This window comes from Cyclopterus lumpus, chromosome 7 (genome assembly GCF_009769545.1).
Source record: "Cyclopterus lumpus isolate fCycLum1 chromosome 7, fCycLum1.pri, whole genome shotgun sequence".
NCBI lineage: Eukaryota > Metazoa > Chordata > Actinopteri > Perciformes > Cyclopteridae > Cyclopterus > Cyclopterus lumpus.
Genome location: NC_046972.1, coordinates 4,801,800 through 4,824,711, shown reverse-complemented (window position 1 = coordinate 4,824,711; position 22,912 = coordinate 4,801,800). Strand labels below are relative to the sequence as shown.

General features: G+C 45.2%; 1 protein-coding gene across 1 annotated transcript in view; it reads right to left on the bottom strand.

The window, feature by feature from the left end:
- prex1 (phosphatidylinositol-3,4,5-trisphosphate-dependent Rac exchange factor 1) overlaps nucleotides 1-22,912 on the bottom strand; it is a 71,638-nt gene that overhangs the window by 10,067 nt on the left and 38,659 nt on the right. The window contains 18 exon segments of the mRNA XM_034536857.1: nucleotides 549-637; nucleotides 3,630-3,848; nucleotides 4,479-4,761; nucleotides 5,842-6,052; nucleotides 6,655-6,816; nucleotides 7,244-7,419; nucleotides 8,327-8,471; nucleotides 9,942-10,081; nucleotides 11,290-11,375; nucleotides 11,455-11,603; nucleotides 13,428-13,454; nucleotides 13,456-13,521; nucleotides 15,348-15,493; nucleotides 18,449-18,521; nucleotides 18,885-18,960; nucleotides 20,503-20,552; nucleotides 21,471-21,574; nucleotides 22,765-22,865. Of these exon segments, the coding sequence (XP_034392748.1) occupies nucleotides 549-637; nucleotides 3,630-3,848; nucleotides 4,479-4,761; nucleotides 5,842-6,052; nucleotides 6,655-6,816; nucleotides 7,244-7,419; nucleotides 8,327-8,471; nucleotides 9,942-10,081; nucleotides 11,290-11,375; nucleotides 11,455-11,603; nucleotides 13,428-13,454; nucleotides 13,456-13,521; nucleotides 15,348-15,493; nucleotides 18,449-18,521; nucleotides 18,885-18,960; nucleotides 20,503-20,552; nucleotides 21,471-21,574; nucleotides 22,765-22,865 (2,303 nt within the window).

Sequence of the window (22,912 nt, the reverse complement as noted above, 5' to 3'; positions counted from 1 at the left end):
AACAGTTGAGGAGAGGTCACACATTTCAGAGGCCAGCATTCATTTATGTTTGGCCATCTGCACTTATCAAACACGTTTCTATCCTTCTGTCTTAATGTCTGATGACAAAGATCAGAGGGGATGAAGGCTACTAAATCATTTCAATAGAATGCCTCATTGGGGACTTTTAGAATTAATGCTGGTAAATAAAAATGAGGCGATAAACAGTGGTGGACACATACTTGGCTCGCAGAGCAAAAATGTGGCTGCGGGGTTATGAAATGTTGTGTCTGAAATATCTGACCACGGTCATCGCGAAGAAACATCTACAGTATTTCTCTGTTTTAGTGCTCTGGAAGCGTGACATATGATCAACAATATCACAAACTGAGGAACCATTTTTCATGCAAACATCCATTACTGCCGGTCTCTGTTTGACACTCGGGAAGCATGCATTCATACGGCCTCGCTCGTGTTGTTTACTTTACACTTCCCGTCTGTTTGGCAGCTTGAATGCTGGTTTTGCGTCAGTGCAGATGGAAAGGTCAGATAATCTACATTTCCTTTACCTGATCCCATCTCGTCGCTCCCCAGGTACGAGCTGTTACTTCGCACACTGGTGTAGGACAGGACTGAGTCTCGGTTGCTGTTGCATTCGCTGTAATAAAGCACACACACACACACAGAGTTTTAAAATGCATAATAAAGCAAACCACTGTTCTCAAACCACAGAGGATTTGGAGAGCTGCGTCTTGTAATTATGCTGCCAAGTAATCCCTCTGATTGTAAATGCCCTTTTTTGATTTACAGTATGCGAGGCCGAAAGGTAATTAAATGTTTCACGCAGCAACCGACCGCCACTGGCTTGCACTCAAGAGTCACACACATTTCACAGATTAACAAATACGTTCGGCTGAAACACTGATATGGAGCACGGCCATCTGCACAGATACATTTACAAACGCGTGCTCCTTCGTAGCTCGGTGAGTTCCTTCATGCTGGGAATTACAACCTTCCTGATACGGGTGTGCAAAACGGCATGGCCTGGTATTTATATATATATATATATATATATATATATATATATATATATATAAATATACACAGATTTAGATTTATAGTCATGCCTCTTACGTGATCCAACATGACTACCTGGTGCATGTGGAAGATTTATGTGGCTCAAATTATACGTCGCTCCAAGTCAGAACACTCGTGATGCCCCTCGGAGGAGCTCTGCATGACTCACAGGCTGGAGTACCATGACAAGTGGCCTCCGAGCTACACGAAACGACATCGGACAACTTTGTCTTTCTTTTTTGCCAGAGGCTGGATGACGATGTGGGGGAGTAGGGGGTGCATATCACGTATCACCCTAATGTGTGTGTATGCTGGGTGCGAGTGTGTGTTTGTGGTGTCTGGCTACGTCAGAGCTGCTACAATTATGGGGAGAGAGTTAATACGACCGTCTTTTAGTAGTTTGGCTTGAATTCCCTGAGGGCTTTTATTCACACACACGTATTCAAACACTCTGTGTTACACTCTAATGCTAATGTGTGTGTATGCACTAGTAAATCCATGGTTCTTTGTACTCTTTCCCTCCACTCTGTCTAATCATACTCCAGGCCTTCCATTGCTTTTCACTTTATTTGTTGCCTAATTTACACACGATTCCCCCTCTCCCTGTGTGACCAGCATTGGTCTCCTTCTGGCTATCTGCTTCTGCACAGGTAGGTGTGTTTTCTGGCTGATTTCAGAGGCACACACACACACACACTTTGTCTCACACACACACACATGCACGTTCTCTAAATTTAACCACACACACCTCCTGCCAAAAGTGGGCGGACCACTGTGACAATTATTCAACTTGTAGTAACGGATCTGGCTTAAACCTAAACACACAAACACCCTCCCACTCACTCATACACACCCTCCCACTCACCCATGAGAATACTAGAGAAAGCTTGCTTTGTTAATTGTAGCCATGTCCCATTTGCAAACGGTCTTGATGTAGCATTCAGTGTAAAAATGGTGTACATTAAAGACACAAACAATTGCCAGGGTGCAGACTGAAACCACTTGAATTTCAAGTTTGGCAATAATAGACATATTGTCCCACAATGCAATGCACTGCTGGAAAACGAGGAACTACGCAGCTACTAAAAACAGTTGAACAAAATGTGTACACTTAGAATAATTGGAAACCAATTTGATTTACACAATGTGTTTAAACTGGAGTGTTTTAAGTCTAGAAATGAGGGGAAAAAATGATACCGTCTGTAGTGGATTCATTCTGGGGACGCTGCTGTTTAAGGAGACGGGAGAAACAAATAGGACTGTTTGAAATGTTAAGCAACGAAGGGCGATCAATCGCTCGAGAGGGGGAATTGTGATCCGTTTCAGATGGACCCGGACTCAACCGTCTTAATTTGAGACAAAAGATACGGGAGGCAAAGAGCTACGACAATGTCCTGGAGTTTAGAACAGGTACTACTACTCACTCTTTCTCTCTTCTCTCCACATCTAAGTGTCTCTCTCTTCTGTCTTCGGTTCTCACAGTATGTTCCTCACAAACTGTTCTCAGGCAGTGACCTCCAACTGTTGAGCTCTGCCGCAGTCCGTCACCACCTCAGGCTTTCATGTCAAGACTCAACTAAATAAGTAAAAGTTTCACTGCCCGCCTTCTGAAACACAGTAGCACTTTTCATCACAAGTGGGAATCATCCACGTTCACTGTACAGCCTTGTACTGCTACCTTGTTTCTTTTTTTTTTTTCTTCCACTGAGACTACAAACCCTGAGAAAACACCTCACAGTGTGTGTGTGTGAGTGTGAGTGTGAGTGTGTGTGTGCGAGCGCGTGTGCGTCACACAAACAACAGCCTACATTTCTCCTATGCATTATATTGCGATGAGGTAATCACGTTTCACATGGCGTGGCCGGGGCTCTAATGACAGAGTGGATGAGGAGGCCGCGCCCCAAACATTTGGCTATATTATACACCAGCCCACCACACCAACAACCAATAACTACATCTTACTGGGTGGTGGAGGGTGGGGCTCGGTGGAGCACTGCCCAGTGAACCGTGAACCACACACACACACACACACACACGCACACATGCAGAAACATCTGAATGAACTCGCAACGGGCAAATGACATAACCAGATCTGACCAAAACATTTTGAAGTCATTTTTAGCTCTCGATCGCAGTGAAAGGGGAACATCTGGAATGACTTTCAGTCTCTGAATGGGAGGGGGGGGGGGGGGGGGGGGGGGGGGGGGGGGGGGGGGGGGGGGGGGGGGGGGGGGGGGGGGGGGGGGGGGGGGGGGGGGGGGGGGGGGGGGGGGGGGGGGGGGGGGGGGGGGGGGGGGGGGGGGGGGGGGGGAGGGGGGGAATAATGAGCATTATGGGTTTGTAGAGCAAAGAGGGAGTGCAATCCAGGTGGGACAAGAGGGGGTCCGATGTTTCCTTTCTTGTGTTTTATAAATATAGATTTTGTGCTTCATACCGGGCAGCGTATTGAGGGAAGACATTTTCAAGGATAACCAAATGTACTTTCTAAGCCCGAGAGCTCATAAACAGGTTACATTCCAACATTTTTGAAAGAAATGTTTGATTTCTTTTGCGAGGCGGCCTTTAACCGTTACCTATAGGAGTCCCTGTAGCTCATCGTGTCGTGGCCCGAGTCCTCCTGGTCCTCCTCGTTCACCTTGAAGCAGACCCTTTTAATGCCGCCTTGCTCCACTTTGTCCTGGTCGCAGCCGTCCTCGCAGGGGGCCAGAGAGGGTGGCTGGCTGGGCTCGTAGGCCGGAGGCTCCCCACCCTCCCTCTGGAGTTGCGTGGGCTCGGTGATGGACGACAAGAGGCTAAAGGGGGCGGGGGCAGGCTTTATTCACAACATTTCATTTGAAAACACTTTCAATAAAATAGGGCTAATTACGTGTTTCTCACAACACATTTAGCACATATACAATATACATTTGTTGTATATTTGTTTGCATTTTTAAATAGTTTAAAATGCATTGATAGCTCTGGAAAGATAGAAATACAAAGTATATTGAAAAGAAATCATTAAAACAATATCCAGACACTATTATGTCTTTCTGTACATTATCATACACTGTGCACAGACGCCTTCTCAACCCAACAGTATTCAGCCACATCGTCACACCCCTATACATACAGTGTCTCTTTCTGTTATCCTGGCCTCACTCCCTGTTCCTGTACTGAGCCCGGGCCCATACATATTTTGGGCAATACAAGGCAAAAGGGCAGGCATACAAACAGAGGCTGACGAACAGCTCCTTGCTTTTTATGCAGAGATCTCTAAATGTCACAGTGAAGGCTACGAAAATAGTCCACTCACATCTAAACACCGGTGAAATGCCAATATTTGATAATGACACAAGCAGAGCTGAAAACATTGTTTTGACAATATTAAAGTGAAGACCAAATCATACAGTTGCGCAGCATTCACAAGAAACTGGAACACTTACACATCTATCTGCGCGACATACTGCCTCATCTCCCTTACAGCGACGTCCAGGCGGCTGTACAAGTGAATGTAGGCGTCCTGGGTCTCCGTGTCTTCCTGTTTGAGCAGGAAGCTCAAGCCGCCTTCCCCGTGGCCGCCACGCCGGCTGTCCACCGACCCATCGCTGCCATCCACGCTCACCTCCCCGCCGTCCTCCTCGTCCCCGTCCAGGCCGGAGCAGCTCCAGGAGGGAGCACCCATGCTGGTCACACAGTGCTGGGTGTGGGACATGGGGTTTAGTTGTGCTGCAGGACAAGGACAGAAGGGGGGAGAGTAAAGAGCATGTTTGCAGAGTGGGTGAAAGAAACAGACTTCACTCTTTGACAATTACATCACCCCAGATGTTCAAAAACCAACATGAGGGAAAACTCCTCCGGTCTTGGAGGAAAAACAACTTCTTAAAGCACGGGACGTAAACTGGTTTACTTGGGCTCAGTGCCAGACTAAGCTGCAATAACTTGAGACAGATCAAGTTCTTGCAGTGAACAGCATGTGTGCTATTAATACACACAATGAACATTACAAAATAAATACAAAAGCTCTTATACATTTTATGTACATTCCACACATTCATTTAAAATCCAGAATAATGAGCTAGAAGAAAGGAAAAATCATTGTACCGCCTCAGATAATAAGCCTCGGAAATTCATCCCATTTGTGATTGCAACTAGCTCCTGCCTGTCACGAGAGAAAGATTTGTCTACTTTTGGCTGGGTGAGCCGGCATGTCTGCACACTGAAAAGCACCAGAAAGGGACACCTCGAGGAAAGAGGGCGACGAGGCATTCCTGGAAAGCTACTACATTTTCATCTATGCAGAGAGAGTTGAGCTCAGAAGCTAAAGACCCTTAATAACTATCGTAAAGTCAGGCAATACAGACACCATCTTTATCTACGGTTGGAGGATTTCTTAATGTTTTGCCCTCTTCTTGAAATTATTCTTCGCTGAAATTCCATTCCATTCTCACTCAAATCCCTCACTCTCTCCCCCTTTGACCTCTACAGCAGCAGCGTTGAGTGAATGTAACAAATTCCAATGTTGCTGGAGGCAACATTGTTTCTGACATCATTCATTCACTTGTCATGTCAATAATGTGGGTACGGCCTGGGGCTGATGGAGTCTTAATGGCCAACCACTCATCTAATTTACTATGGGAATCCTTGCTGAGACCGTATTGGCTACTGTAAGAGGCCGGGGTCGACATTACCTTACCTTTAAATGGTCGTGGAAGGTAATTAGTCAAAACGAAAACACCAGTGAAGCTTGGTTTAGGCAGCAAGCAAGTGTCAAAACGTATCTGATGGAGATGTGGGTGCCTCCTCTACCTTGGTCAGGATCCAGGCCATACAGGGAGTTCTTGCGCCCAAAGCGGATGCTGAAAGTCCTGCCAGCCGAGGTAGTGCTCTTGGGGTAGGAGACCTGCATGAAGTTGACGTGGCAGTTGGTGGGAACAAAGTCCATGCAGCCCAGCGGGTGAGGGCGCCCGCCGGCCTGCTTGAAGGAGGGCCACGCCTTGTTCCTCAGCTCCAGGGCGAACTTGGTGAAAAACGGGGGACACAAGCTTAGATCAGTAAAAGCACAATGCGCATGACTGGCAGCTCTAATATTTGTGTTCACGATGAAATTATTTTCATCTCGAGATAAAACGTGGCCACTGCAGCAGAAAATATGACATGACATTGATGTAATAATCTTCAAATTAATCATTTTTGGTGTCTTCAGTTATAAAGAAAACATCTTGTGTGTAACTGTAATGATTTTTGTCATGTTTTACGAGTGTATATAGAGGAGCTGTTTTGTGCCATGAGGCATATTTGATTATATGTGGTGCGGTTAACAGACACACACACAGAAGAACAGCGTTAAACACAGTCACATCGCACCTAAAAGCCTCTCTCAAGCGCCTCAAAGCATTAAACAGCATGGCTGTAATAAGAAATAATAATAATAGAAGAAGAAGAAGAAGAAGAAGAATAAGAAGAAGAAACTAGTAAGAAATGTTTTTACAAGAAGAGAGATGATACATCGTTTCTGGTCTAAATGTTAGGATACTGAGTGATGACTTTGAGTTGTAAGTCAACGAGTTGGGGATGTTTCTATGTGTAGAAGTTGGATGTCTGATGTCTATGTGTTCGTACCTGCTGATAGCTGCTGATCCGACGTCGGATACTCTCCAGCTTGGTATCGCAGATTTGCCTGAACTCGTACTGAGACATGGTAACGACTCGGTCACTCTGGGAGATGAGTTGGCTGCAGTTACGAACAAAGAGGCTGTCATCGGCAGAGAATGCCTCGAGGATCTGAGGAGACAAGAGACATTGGTGATAAACGTGATTTACTCCATTACAATCCGGAGTCCAAAATAACATTCCTGGCAGCAACAAGTGTGTTTTTCATCCAACTAAACATTCAGCTTTCCATTACTAACAACTAAAAACCACCAGGCCAAAAGGGCACTCTCGTTGCTCATAGCCTTGAAAGTTGAACAAATATCAGTGGCCTGATGAACGGCCAAGTTGGGATCTTCGTTGATACATGGGATTGGATATTTACGTAGCTGAGAACACTTTGTAAGCCGGTTTAACAACTAGTTCCAAATAGTGGAAAGTGACATTATTCAACATTTAGCTACGAATAAATGGCGACGTTCTCACCTCGGTATCAGATTTACAACTCACTCACTAGCTTCAGATAATCAAACTTTCTCCACATTCTCCCATTATCTACCTTGGCAGTGAGGCTGAAGCAGCCCTTGGGCTCCACCATCTTCTCCAGGACATGGCTCTTGATGCCGGCCGTGCTGACGTACTCATAGACGACGCCGTGCTCCAGGTGGACGTTATCGACCGTCATGCTGACCAGCGGCAGCTCATCGGAGAGGGAGAGTCTGCCCAGCCGGTGGTCTGTGGAGCACGATTTTCACTTGTTGTCAGTGTGTAAACTCTGCATGCACTCAGAAGGGATTCAAGTTATTTAAGTCGAACACTGTGGATCAGTGGTGGAGCAGGGTCGTCATTCGATCAAAGGATCGGTGGTTCGATCCCCGGCTCCACTAGTTCATGTTGATGTATCCTTGGGCTGACACTTAACCTCAATTTGCCCACGCAGGCTGTTCCTTTGAATGAATGAAGGTGAACGGGTGAATGACGACAAGTAGAGTGAAAGCGCTTCGAGTGGTCGGAAGACTAGAAAAGCGCTATAAAAGTAGTCCATTTACCATTTATATACAAAATCCAAAATGCATTTGCAGAAAAAAAAGACCAGCATTGTGAATTTAGAAGAAAAAGATGTAGAGTTATACGACACATTTAAAAAAGGTACACTGACCCTGCCAGCACTAAGACAAATTGGTCCCTTATTGTATATACACTGATATACACAGTGTGACTCGATGATGTTCTACAACTGTGATTACAGCCTGTATGTAATCTTCAAACAAAGAATTTTCTACATCCAGGGAAAAAATTACCGCTGGAGCAACTTTTTTACTGACAGTGACCGAATTCAGTCATCTGAAAATAGCATTTTAGGTGGAACATAATGTTCTGATGCAATGTTTTTGACGGCAATATATCAAGTCTGCAACGGACGCACAGAGCAGCCAGTTTAAAATAAAGCACTGTAATAAAGTAATGCTGTTCCAATGCCTTTTGCAGCCGGAAATAAAACTCGCTGCTCATAATTGTTTGCATCACATCTGCTATGGGTAGAAAATAAAAACACAATTACCAGGAATGTGACACTTGAATGATTCCGCATTGACTCCTTAATCGGATATAACAATTTAAAAAACGGAAAATTGTGTTTCACCTGTTCCATTGGTGCCGTTCTCCTCCTCGTGGTCCGAGCCGTTCTCCGCTGGAAAAGGACTGAAAGGACTCTCCTCCTTCTCGCCTGCACCCCTTTCTCTTTGGAGCTCCTCCACATCCTCGAATGTACGATACACCCACTGACACTGGGGGGGATTATATTACATGGCATTACTTGACTGTGCAAAAAGAAAAGTTAAAGTACAGGTGAGATCGAAGGAGAGAGCATGAAAAGAAAAATAATTAGTTTTTTTAGTGTTTTTGTGTTTAAATGCAAGTATTTTTACATGGCCGGTGGACATGGACACTTTTCCCCTGACAAGGTAATCAGGGTTGATTGCATCGCCCAAAAACCGGCAGTGCAGTCAGCCACATCTACATCTAATGCATTCTGCTGTTAAATGAACCGGCAAACAGTTACTGGAACAAGTCCCACACAAGGCTGCTCAGCTGAGCCAGTAGAGCAGGCAAAATTAAACAAAACAATGTGCTTTTAAACGGAGAGCAGGAAATCCTACACTGACGGCAGACCTGTGAAATACCCGCCTGGAGCCACCAGACCGCTGCTGTAGGAATGTCCAAACAACCAGACAGAGGGTTTGCAGTTAGAAAGTTAGATATATGGTGTGTAACTACTTATGGCCAAATGAGTGGATGAAAGTTCAGTGGAAATAGGTTGTTATTTGTTGCTCGGGCTACCTTTTTTCTCTCCGGGTGTTGCATCTCGAGCTGAAAATGTTCAACCCTGACTGCAAGTGGCCTGCAGTGACAACGTGTCAGTCAGTGATTTACTGTATGTTCGAGATCACTAGGACACCCACTGTTGGAACGCTAATGAAATGAAGAAACCCACAGAGAGGAAGATTTGAAATGAATCCTTCTTTACGAGCACACATTGTAGCTCTAACTAAAGCTAATGCTGTTTTATGTACCGTCTCAGAGCAGGAATGTATGGGTCACTGGGGCCTTCCAGTCTGTTAGCTCATCAAATGTGACTTTAGATAGATAGATAGATAGATAGATAGATAGATAGATAGATAGATAGATAGATAGATAGATAGATAGATAGATAGATAGATAGATAGATAGATAGATAGATAGATAGATAGATAGATAGATAGATAGATAGATAGATAGATAGATAGATAGATAGATAGATAATAAAATAGCAGAGCAGGACATATTCAATTTAAGAAAATTAAATAATAAAGAAAATGAAGAAAAAAAAATGCAGTATATACAGTGTATATAATTGTGTATAAAGTTTATAAAGTGAAGCAGTGCTAGCGTTATTGATGTTAATTCAATTTGAGGAGGATGTGGCCAGAGGTGATTTATTATAAAGCCTAATAGCATTTGGCAGGAATGTTCTCCTGTATCTGGAATGTTCTCCTGTATCTGTCCTTGTGACAGCGGAGCTGATGCAGTCTGTTGGAGAACGTGCTCCGCTGTCCCTGTAGTGAGCCTGTCCCGCGCTGTTGAATGACCGGATTAATTAAACCTACAATTGACAAGATTGTGTTTCTTTTCAAACACTCAAAAAATGGCCAGCTACGAAACTACAAAACCTGCTCCGATGAAAAAAGGTCCCCGTTTGTTTTCACGTGTCTCCTCACCGCTTGGGGAGGCTCCTGGTGCGTGTGCTGGGCGGCGAAGTACTCCAGGGCCTCTTGGTAGTCACTGCGGTTGACGTTGTTGCCGTTGACCTTCAGGACGACCTGGCCAGGCTGAAGACCCGACCCCGCTGCCTCCCAGCCTGCAGTGTCAAAACAGGATCAGAGGTCACACGGTGGTGCAAACACAGTGGAACTGTACACAACACATCGGGCTATTGTGAAAACATGTCACGTAACTCAGGTGAAAGGAGGAGTCCAAAGTGTTTGTCCACATGTTTCCCAGATCTAGGAAAGAAAATAAATCTTCTCTAAAATATTAAACCTAGTTCACTTTATATGGACTCTGGTTTTAGCCTTAATTCCTGCATGAGCACATAACCTTGCACGTTTTGTTAGAATAGAAAATTACTAAGCTCAATGTCGTAACACGCTGTCCCAAGCTAGTAATGACTCCACGCCCTGGAAGTCCAATCAACACCCCCATCGTCTTCCTCTCCGACCTAAAAATACCAGCCCTGGCATCGCCCCACCCAAGCGCCGCCAACAATTACCTAACTCTGGGGCTACTTGACCCCCTGCATGGGTGTCACACAGAGGGACTGCTTTCGGAACTGATTTAGCAGAAAGGCCACATGTGATACAAAACACTGGGAAAGAGAGGAGAAACCGTGTAGAGAGAGAGGGGAGAGACGGGGGAGGAAGTCCCCCAGTCATAATAAAGCAAAATAAAACACTGTTTATGTGTGTGTGTTCTCTCTTGCTCCCGTCTGGTTTACAAATCTGGATTAATCCCTCATTTAACTTGTCACGAATCACTCGTGTTTCTATTACGAGTAGGCGGTGAAAACATCTGGTTGCGAGGACAGAGTGGGAGAACAAACGTGTGGGGTAGCTCATTTAGTTACCTATTACTCTATTAGCTCTGATCATAAAGCAATGTGTGTGTGTGTGGAGTATAGTAAGGGTTTGAATCCTGTCAGCAGCCCGTCTGGCTGACAGGTGGCCATACAACCCTAATGGAGGCTCACTGAAAGCAGAAAGTAACAGGTGGTTGGAGGCTAGAGCTACCTCATATTTCCCCTCGATTTCACCCAGAATTATTTGTCTTTCTGACACCAAAAGTCTTCAATAACAAGGTCAAACTCCTATTAATCTGTTCACAGTTTAATGTCTATCATGTCCTTTCTTGTGAGCCAAGTAAACGAGGACCATAACTAATAATGAGGACATTTAGTTTGGGAGATAAGAAAGAAACATCTTCTTTATTGGAAACTTTATTATTTTGATTATTAAATGTTAAGTAGTCTGTCCTTATCCTGCTTGTCATTTGTCAAATGAAGTCACTCACCTTTCCTGACAGCGTGGACATGAGGAGGGGCAGAGCCACAGAGTCTGAAGGACAGGCTGTCTGGGTTGTCCGGGATCTTCACAATCCTGGGTGAGAAAAGACCAGTCAGACCAGTAAGCCGTGTGTGTGTGTGTGTGTCTTTTGAGCGAGTGTGCGCGCCCTCACTCCTTTGCTTTGGTGGCGACCAGCAGCCGCAGGGAGCGTCGTATGCAGAAGGCCTGGCTGATCATGGTCTCCACCTCGGAGAAGGGCCTGAGGAACAGCAGGTCCTCGTTGATGGTGTAGATCTTCCTGCCCACCTGCAGGCCAGCCATCTGGATGGACAGACGCACAGACAGGGCACACACACAATGGTGGTTATTTTTAGACTGCGGCTAGTTTTCAGCTCCCTCTAAAAGCAGCCACGTCCCCCCCAAAGCAAGAGCTTCCGGTGGGCACCATTCCCTCCAGTGTCAGTGTGACACCAAAACCGTGTGCAGCATTTATCTCAGATAGAATAGTATCCAAGTTTTTACCTCACTGAACCCAGAAACAAGTCCAAGTTTGGTATATGTGCCTCCAAGGAGCACGGCAAGAGAAAAATCTGTGTGCACCGCTCAATATTTCCACAGCCTGTTCGGTCTTGTTGTGCATTTTCCAGCATATGGACAGGCTTTTTTTATATTGAGGGAGTGCATATAGAGATTGGCTATGAGATATGATTAAGGAGCATGATATTTACACCAAGTCTCTTTTTCAATTTCCTACAAGTTGTATACACATAAATGCAGAGACGCTGCCCACAACCAGCGCTTGCCTTGAACTAAACACAGTCCGATCAGTCGCAGTGCACGTGGGCAACAGCTGCACACATAAATGTACATGCTCACAAGTATCAAGCATCCCCCTCTTTCCAAATGAGCAGCGACACACTGCTGCACGTCATCACATGCAGTCATCTTGCACATCTTTAGTCACGTTGTGAGAATAAAGCTGCCTCTGTGTGTTCGTGCTGTGAGTCTGGTGTCCCGGGCACAGATCCGGTGGGGTGGCCTCGGCTGAGCCAGGGGCCACCCAACCCCTACTGGCTCTGGGTAACGGCCCGGGATGGCTGTAGGAACGACTGGGAGGAGCCACAGAATGTGGAAGGATGTGTGTGTGTGTGTGTGTGTATTTGAGTATACAGCATGGGTGCCTGTCTGCACACGATTTGCTATAACAGCATCATATAGTGAAAGAGCTCTGTATGTGTCCGTCAGCCCCTTTTCAGAGCCCCCATGGGAATCAGCTGAGCTCCATTCACGGTGCTGGCACACAAGGCTGTGTCACGACCAGCAATCCTGTTATTGTGGGGGAACGAGGGAGACGGGAGATGAATAACAGAGTATGAGGGGAGGGAGAGAGAGAGGAGAGGAGGAGAGGAGAGGAGAGGAGAGGATGGTGGAAGAGGCAGAGGAGAACGATTGTGCAGAGGAGCAATGTGGGAAAGAGCTGCAATGAGTAAAATAACAGAAAGGGATGAGGGAACTTGAACCGTAAGACCAGCGGCACAAGAGGAATTATGGTAAATTAAAATAGTGCAGCGAAGTAAAGGCTTTCCCCATCTTCGGACCTGTAGGGAAAAGAAGATTCCACAAAACAGTCAGGGCATCGTCCCACGTTTTTCAAGTTGGAAAATGCCGGAAAATATTGTGTCAACGGTACAGAGATTTGGATTTGCTCACGTCCCTAAAAAGAAAAAGTCGTCTGTCATGCAGCAAATATGAAATCACAGGGAAAAAAATTCAAGTCTGTTTGCTGCTACAGATTTGACAAATCCCATTTTTACAGGCTGCCCCTGAACATACCAAGAATACTAAAACAGGCCTTGTTAAAAAGAAACTTGATGATCATGCTGGTCGTAGATGCGTCATCTGCATTTTCAAATTGCTACGGATGAATAAAGTGGTGTGTGTGTGTGTGTGTTCTTTTTGTGAAGGATGTCTAATCGTTTTACGGCCAATCAGAAAGAAGTCCTTCCGAAGCGAAACATATGAAGACTGACAGCAGCCGTCAAAACAGTAGACAGCCATTACCTACTGGAACTAATGCCCCGGGGCAGGAAGGAGATGCAGCGTGTGTGCGTGTTTGTGTGTGTGGCGTGTGTGTGTTGCTGTTACCTCAGCATGTGAGCCCCCCGGTGACAGATTTCACCACAATGGCCTTGTTTTTCTCCTCGATCTCAAAGCCGTAGTCTTCTTCCTCGGGGTGAATCTAGCGCAGAGAAAATCACCTAATTATTGTCACATTTACACAGCCGACTGTCTGTTTGGCCTAAAATGCCTTTCACTGGTTTAGCAACACGACTGAGCAAGTGGCAAAAATAATTGGCACGACATACGGTATACTTTCATATTCATTGCGATTTGCAGCTATTTTTCACATCCTGTCTTGTCGTTTGTACATCTCGTACATCTGACTCTGAATCAGAAGTCAACAGCATGCTGTTGCCAAAATGACCCCCTTTCTTCTGAGGAATCACTGACGCTTCGTGTTCAAAGAAAGGTGTTTACATGCGACTCTTTCCGGTTGGTTCTATACACAAACGGACATTAGTTTGTGAATCTTGCTGATTTCCAATCTGTGATTTGCGTTGCGTGTCAGGTGTCTTGCTCCTGGTGATGTTCTCGGTCGGCCACTCGTATTCTATTCCCCAGTGGGGGCGAGGCTTAGTTGTACGCTGTCATCACCGAACACATTAGCCCGCTTCCATTAGGTAAGCTGCCGGGGCCATCTTCCTGCTGCACGGCCCTGATAAGATGGGGATCTCTGCGGTTACATCAGAGGAGTTGGCTGCGGTAAATAAAGAGTTCCTGCACTTCACTTCAATAATAGCCGGGAGGGGAGGATTAGCTCTGCTAATCAGGGGGGGAGGAGGATAGCGAGCCTACTTCCCACTGTGATGTGAAAAGGGATGCTAGTGAGGCTTTTAGGTTTCCCCAGTGATAATGGGCTCAACTAAACACTTCACTTTCTGTTTCAGCCTCTTGGAAACAGCTAGACCCAAAACAGGGTATATTATAGTAGAGGCTTTAAACCAGATCTAGATATTCCAACAAATTTCTCAGATTTCATCCACTCTACTAATTTGAGTTGTCTTTGTCATGACAAAGAAAACAGTGCTTAAACATCTCACCTCTTCACTCTCTTCTTCCAGCACCTATTGTGTCGTGTCATGAGTGAGAGCTGTTAAATGTGTTTGTATCACCGAGCACACAAAATAAGAATGAACCTAAACATGCATGCACAAAAAAAAAAGAGGACGTGTGAGGAGGTAAAACGGAGAAACTGTTGTATTTAAATTAGAATTAGGCTTTCTTAGAAAAAGGAATTGAGCAGCATGTTAGTAAAATACAGAGGGGTCAAAATCCAAACTGGGCTCACAAGCACTTCCTCGACCTGTTTCACGTCCGTGCACTAAAATTAAATATTCAAAAGATGACGAGTGCGCTGCAATTCTGACTGCAGGAATCAACTGCTGTCCCGTCTCGTTAGTAGTCGCTAGTTTAATCTCTTGCCTCCACAGCAACCCACAAAAGGGACCTCGTCCCAGGCAGCACAGTTGCATGCGGATCAGAGCAAATTCAAAAAGTGTTTATTGTCATCAAAGCAGTCCCACTCCCATGGAGACAAGGGAGGAGGAGGCGGAGGAGAGGGGGGGGGGGCATCAAGCTGTGAGTGAAGCATAGACTAGATGCTTGTATGTCAGTTCAATTAGCTATACAGTACAATGTGGTCCTGTTATATCATCCCTGTGTAAACACACATTCAGCATCCTGTGTGTGTGTGTGTGAGCATTAAAAAGTGAAGCAAATCCAGATAAATGTGGATAGAATCTTTAGTTTTTGAATCCATCGCCATGGATCGATTGTTTCTCTTTTTGAACAGTGATTTTTCTTTTTTTTCCTCCAGAAGGAAACAATAGCGCAGATGTGTGTGTGTGTGTGCATGTGTGTGACTGCGTGCGTGTCCATGTGTGTGATTGAGTGCGTGAGTGTGTGTGTGTGTGTTTGTGTGTGTGAGCCCATGTTCCAGCTTACCACCAAGGACTTGGCCAAGATGTTTTCGATGAGTTTGAAGTCATTGCGCTGGAGCTGCTTGCTCTTGGTGCTAGTTCCCTCCATCTCCTCGTCCGCATAGAAACGGAAGAACTGGGACTCGTCTTTGAACTCGCTCTTCTCCAAGACTGAGGAGGGAAAAACACACACAGCTGTGATCAGAGAGCAGCTGACTGAAATTCTTAAATAGCAATAAGTTACAGCTCAGTCAAGAGTTGCTTGGGGGAAAAAGTAGTAAGTGGTACTAATGAAGGGCCAACAAATAGCATTTATGCAAGTGTGTTTATGCTCAAACTGACTAAATTGATGGTCTTGTTGCAAAAATGTACTCGTAAACGTGTAAAGTGCGTTACATGACGGCCACGTCAGTGTGCGGACATCTTCACACAAGACAAGCAACACGGTTAATTAGCTCATTAGCCAATGATGCTAGCGGGAACATCTGGAGCCAAACCACATCTGGGTCGCAGGCAGCTCAGGCCAGGCCCAGGAAGGATCCCTCCAGAGGACACAAGGAACCGTGTGCCGGAGTGCGTTTAGAAATCCCAGTGTTGGGCCAAGCCTCGCTCCAACACATGGGGCTCTTCTGACGTGGGCACTTCTCCAGTCACGGCAGTTTGAGCTTGAACCAAAACGCACTGCATTAAACCTGCTGTCCATTTTGTCTTGTTTTTGTGTCTCTGATAAGAAGCTGAAAGGGGGCCCTCAGTTACACAATTGTGTTTGACTTTGTGTTAAATCAGTCAGCTATTTTCTTTTTTATTATGGTTTGTTTTTAACTATGTACTGGCTTTGTGTCACTCTGAGATTCTTTTGAATGAAAAGTGTGTTACAAATAAAATGCGTTATTATTACTATGAGAGAATTTACTGTGAGATGGCTTATTTCTTTATTTGTTTTTATAATTGTAACCATGTTGCTTTCTTTAGAACAGTGTCCAAATAATTCTCCCCTGCCAGTTTTCATTTGCTGGACACTGCCACTCCTGCAACAGGTGCAAGCGTGCCTCATAATGACAGTGACACGTGATGGTCACATTTGGACTAAAGCCATGACGTGGGAGGAAGGTTTTATTGGACAGAATTGAGAAAAATATTTATCTTCCCCAAATCTCCTAACCATAGGTCTATGAATCTGCAAAATGGGGCGTGCACAGGCAACACAGAGAGCCGGCGGTACCCAGCTGTTCAGAGATTGGGTGAGCATCTGGCACCCTCAGGTGAACAAAAGAAAACTGATTACACACGAGCACTCTCGCTGGCCTTATGCAACTCAGACAAAGTTATTTCCTCTGAGTCACAGAGGCTGTGGTCACATAATACCTGAACACTACCTATTCAACTGGAGGGAGTGCTACTCCGGAAGCTGGCATACCTTAACAACACACACACACGCACACACATTCGATTACGCACACACATGCTAAAATATCATTCACGTGCTGAGAACAGCTGACAATGTTCGAGGGTCAAGAAATCCAATGTTACGGCTCATTCTGTTGGATATTTAGTCACATATGACTTTATTAAAAGGAGTATTAATGAGTAAAGACTAAAACATGATATAATTAAGTTTAGTTTCGATTTCATGTGAATGCTGCAGATAAGAACATTGTGGTGAAAGAGAAATCTGCGGTTTAAAAAAAACAACTTGTTATTACTCACTCCTACTTTCATTCAGTAAAACTGTCAAATGGATAACTACTTGTAAACGTCATTTTGGCTGCCGTATATCGAATGGAGGATGCATGGAAACTGTCCCCTGTATGCTACGTTGCCTGAAGGGTGAAACGCAACATGTGTTCACGGCGTTCACGGGTAGATGAATGATGTAAGCAGGTAAGGACGGCTGAAAGGCACATTAACCGTGTTATCCATCGTCAGTGATCCTCCCCCCAGTAACCTCATAACAAACACATCCAGACAGACATAAAAGGACAGACTCCAGGAAGACAAGGGCAGACTAAAAAAGAAAAGAAAAAGAAGAGGAGGTCGCGAGGGACCAGGTGACGAGAGAGCAGATGTGCTGACTGAGGACGACAGAGAGTGACCGGAGGAGAGGTGAGGAGTGCAGACGGGCTGAGAGGAGAAAGGTTGCGACCCCGCAGAAGGACAGAGAGGAGGAAGGAACAGGGGATACCTTCAAACAGATGGTAGAGGGAGGCACTCATATTTGCGAGTGCCAATCAGGCAATCCAAGGACAAAGTCCCTGTATAACTTCCCGGGAGCCTCAGAAGAGATTTGTACACCGTGTGTACATTTAAGTTGTTCACATTCGGATCTGATCTATAACCCGCAGGACGATGCCAAAAAGCAGCCCGTGAACCTGCGTGCTAGTGTAACCTGTAATAATGTAATTCACCACTGGGACGACTGTGCATTATTTTAGTTTAAGGATCTCCAGGATCTTTCGGGAGAATTCAAACCACTCCAATTGGAATCAACAAGACAGATATAATTCACCTTTGTATTAGATTTCAGTCTCGCGTGCTTCGCGTGGGTTACTTCCTTGGCGTTCCACCATTAACTGCTTCTGTTAAGTGGGTTTCGCTTTGCACATAATGAACTGGTGTGCCAATGAAGCGGGCTGATTCAATTTAAGGCTCCAACCGGTCATGGTTCAGTGGACTGACCCAGACGGCCATGTCGCTAAACCAAACAGCTCTGGCGCTGCTAATGCTGTTTACGTTCAACACGCTGGGACAAAGCCAAAGCCGCTCCGCTACAATGTGGTCAGCGAGGTTACCGAGACTTGGCAGGACCAGGTGTGCACTTTTTGTTTTTTTTCAAGCCATGGCGGCCTGACCGAGGAGAGGCTGATATTACATATATTTTGTGGTTAAAGAGAGGGAAGCAGGGAAAGAGGGAGCAGGGGGTGGGGACAGTGAGGGCACTGGGATGTTGCAATAGCGGCGGCTATAATAAGAGACAGACAAAAGACACTGCCACACCATGCACGTGTCATATCAGAGTTGCATTCCTTTTATCTCATGCTGAGTACTTAGACTGAAATAAAGCTTTAAAAAAAAGAAAAGGTCAGTTTGTCTTAGTGCATGTGTGTGAGGAAAGAGAATTGAACTGACCGTGGTGCATGAAGCCATTGTTGCAGAGCCCCACGCCCAGCGTCACTGCGTCCTCCCGGGTCGAGCAGTCTCCCTGGGAAACCAAAATCAGTGACGCACGCACAGTCGGTCAGTTACAACGCCCACTTCGACTGCTCATACGCGGCGGGCTGCAGCGCTGGAGGCCGAGGCTTCTCTGTGCATTTGCTGGATTGAGGATGGTGATTAATGAATGCGTGTGTGATAAAGACAATGAGAGATTGGCGCATCCTTCATTGTGCTCTTACAGGTCAGTGAGTGGTGGCAAATGTCCAAAGAGCCTTTCTTTGCAAATACATTGCATTTAAAACACGTTTTTTTGGGTGGCATCTTTAATTTTCAATGGAAGGACAGGGAAATAGTGAAATATGCAATATTATGGTTCAGAGTAAATAAGTACAATAGACATTGATTTCACCTGCAAGAGGAGCCAGTCGACCAGTTTGCCTGCAGGCACCACAGATTTGAAGGTTTTAAGATGATGGTCTCTGTCCCTAAAGGAGCACAAAACAAAGAAATAAAAGAAGGTGAAAACAGCCTGTGCCCTCTTTGTGGTCAACGGTATCAACGCTCAACAGTGTTCTCTCTGTGAGATTGCACAAGCAACCGCTGTGGACCAACCCGCTCGGCGTGCAAACACACGCAAAACAGGAAACGCCGCGGAGGACGTGTGGTTGGCAGCGTGACTCGACGGGTGTATCGTGGGCCCGTCAAATGAAGGGCCTATTTGATAACCCCACGTCTTCATCATCTGTTGTGAGTAAGACATGGAGCGTGTCCGGAGAGGAACACCCACAAAGTCAAAAGGGAGCTGCTTCCAGACTCCGTTTGCTGATCTATGATTTTCTGCCTCAGGGAGGGCGTCGCCGTCCACAACATCTGACGGCGGTGACATTCCCAAGATTGATTTCAGATGATTTACATCCATTTCATCATCGTTATTGTTGTTCACTGCATTACGCAATCGCCGGCGCTGGCGTTGTCTCTCCACGAAGTTGAATAAGACAGAGGCCCGGTTTGTGATCATGTATGTCGCATTAAAGGCCATACATCCATCACTACAATATTATAATGAATGGGTGCTACTTACAATGCCAGTGATCAATAATGGTCAATTAAATGTCTTCTTTTTTCTTTTTAAAGCAGGGCCGTTGTATATAATAATCTGGCTGGCAAGGCAGAGGGATTGCCTTTGTATGTTAATAAGATTCGTCCCCCCCGCCCGAAAGCGCTTTGTTTGCGGCAATGGCAACCCCAGGCACTGTGTGTGTGTGTGTGTGTGTGTGTGTGTGTGTGTGTGTGTGTGTGTGTGTGTGTGTGTTTAAGGGGGATGACACAGGGGGACAACGTGCATTTTCTTTGCTTTTTATAGAAATGGGCACTTCTGTTTTCCGACTCTCTGACATTCAGATGGGAAACGTGTCAAGTTACAGAATGTTAATAAGATAACAAATGAGATGTATTGGTTTAAAGAACAATAAAGGACTAATGGAGAAATGTATATTGATATGAGGCGTTTAAAATTCAGAGGATGGAGCCCATTTATGTGCGTTTACATACATTGTATACTGTAGAGTTCATATGTATGAGTATGTGAAAGTGAGTATGTGTGTGTGTGCGCATGTGTGGGAGAAAGAGGGAGAGTGTGAAGGAGAGAAGTGTTTGGCCTCCCACTAAACTCATGTTTAAAAATTCACCGATAAATTCAGCTCACCCATAACGCTGCAAGGATTAAGAGACAAATGTTCATAACATGCGGCTCTCCTTAATCCTTCAAGAGCTACCTCATATAAACCTCCAGTCACGAAAGCCTGGCATCCTCCACCTGAACTGGATCATGGTACACATGAACCAACCTATAGCAGCTCAAGCCTGGCGTGGGGGGCAAGTTACACAGGAAAGGAGAGGTTTGAGGTTGGCGTGGGCCAAATGTGAACCCTTCATGAATATGCATCCGCTGCACCTGGAAAGTGGGAACATTAACATATACGAGGGGGAGGGGAGGGTGGAGGGAAGAGGGAGGGGCAGGTGCTTACTTGATGACAAGCGTGTGGAGGCTGTGAAGGCGGCAGTACAGCCTGACGCCCTAAGAGAGAAGAAAAACGGAGGCGATGACTCACAGAACGTACACACCTTGGATAAACAAGTACAAGCACGGCCTCGGGACAAGAGATTGTTAACTGTTAACTGTGAAAAACAGTTCCCGCAGGATAGACCTTTTAGAACCATAGTGAGGGCAGACGTGGGCCAGCATAACCAACCTTTGTCTTTTGTCTCCTTATAATGATGTCCTTTGAGTTTTCTTTGAATTTGGATTGATTTCTCCATGGGAAGGGATTGGTGACTCCAGAGTAGGAACATTTGCATAAACCAGACAAAGGTTTACACTTGTATGAATGTACTAAAAAATATGTCAAAACAAGTTACAATTGGGACAATTTTAGTTGGGCAGCAACCTCTGGGTCTGAAAAGTGAAGCCACTGAGTGGAATTTGTAAGTGGAATTGCATTCTCTCTACTGGCCATCAGGGGCCACTTTTCAGATTGTATAGAAGTCTATATAAATGACTACTTCTTTCTTGATTTATTCCCTCAGTAAACATTGTAAACATGAGTTTATGGTCTCAATCTCTAGTTTAAAGTATTCTTCAATACAGCACAATGTTCATTTAGTAAGTTATAGTCAAATAGACCATAAAGCAGAATGACAAACTCAAAGCTTCAAAACTGCAGTCCATAAACCAATGGGTGACGACGCCCACTTCTTAAATGCAGTTCATGATTTTAGCAAAGGTGCAGTCAATGATGATGTTGCATTTATTCCTTTTTCCTTGGTATTTGAAATTATATATTTATTTTAATTAACTGATTTGTAGAATCTTTTATATGACTAGCTGTACTAAAAAATAAATCTGGCACGTATTTACAGCTCTGATCTTTTCTTCCTCATCTTTTTTAGTTTTTTTACATTTTCTGCCAAACACCGTTATATCAATTATAGTTACCTTAGACATGATGTCCTCCATCTCGCTGCGGGCCTTGTAGGTGCCATCGTCATAGCGGAACCGGTACAACACCTGCTCGTTCTTGAACTGGTGCTTGTCGGACACTGAAATAACACCAGAAAGGGATCATGTGACATCGGTCGGGAGTCCAGCGAAGCATTAGCTCGTCAATGTATTCCGTTTCATAACTTTGTTTCAAATTGAATCCAAATGAGAGGCAAGAAGTTTGTAGGAAACAGCGCCGTTGTGACTTCTGTCCCCGTCGGGTAAACCGTAAGATTAAAATATTTAACATAGCCAACAGCTGCCAATTGCCATAAAATCTCCATAATCGCATTAATAAACTACAATGACAAAAAAACATTTGTATCTGTAATAAATCAAACACAGAGAATGGAAAATGACTTTTGGAGAAGCTAACAGTGAAATCGGACAAAACAGAGGCTGTTGGGTTCAACCACAATAAGTTGGGCTTATGAGCTCAAACAAGCTGCTGTTTTTTTACTCAGTCTAGACTTATCCTCATAAAACCCAAAGGCAGCACACGATCAGTCATTGAAAAGTGTCAACCATGGAATTTAAATTTCGGGGGGGAGAGGGGAGCAAGGGAGATGTCCAAATTGCAAACATTCAAGTATGAACTGAACTGGCGCGATTTGGCGGATCAAAGGTGGAACAATAAAATTGCATGCGGTCTCTTGGCATGACAAATGTAAGGGACACTTTGCCTGGCGGGCCTGAGCCTTCTACAGGTTTGCCCACAAAAGCCTCACTGCCTTCCCACACGGAGCCCGGCAAGTCATCGTTGCACCTCTCTGTGGTCGGAGGCTCCTGCGAGGAAGGATTTAAGGGGATTTCCCCCAGGTATTAAGGAATGTGGAGGTTGCGTCTCAGCAAATTTCCCTTAAGAGGATGGTGTGTATGAATCGGGCTGCTTGCTTTTACTGTGTACAAGAGCCCCTTCAGGAGTACGTTATGTATAGGTTTGTGTACGTCTGTGTCTTTCATTCCCTCAACGTATTATTCAGGCCGGTTGAACTGGCGATTGTCACACTCAAGACACAACCGGAGATGGGGAGATAATGCTGCCAGAGAATGCCTTCTGATCGCGGTGGTTTTCTATCCCATCATTTCTGCTCCAAGAGGAAGTGGGGAACAAATTCATAATACTAAGTCAAACAATGCCGAAGGAGAATGTGGATCAGAGCAAAAGAGACGCAGGAAAACAAGCCCAAAAAAAAATCCCGATGAGGTTTAACAGAAAAAGAAAGAGAGGGATTTTGGTTTGTCTCACCGTGGTGAATGATGCCATTTTCCAGCAAGGCTTGTCCCAGGTTGACCCCTTCGTCAGGCTTACTGATCTCTCCATTATCGATCAGCCACGACACAAACTCACTGAGAAAAACAAACACAAAGAAGCATATACGATGAGGCCACGCTTT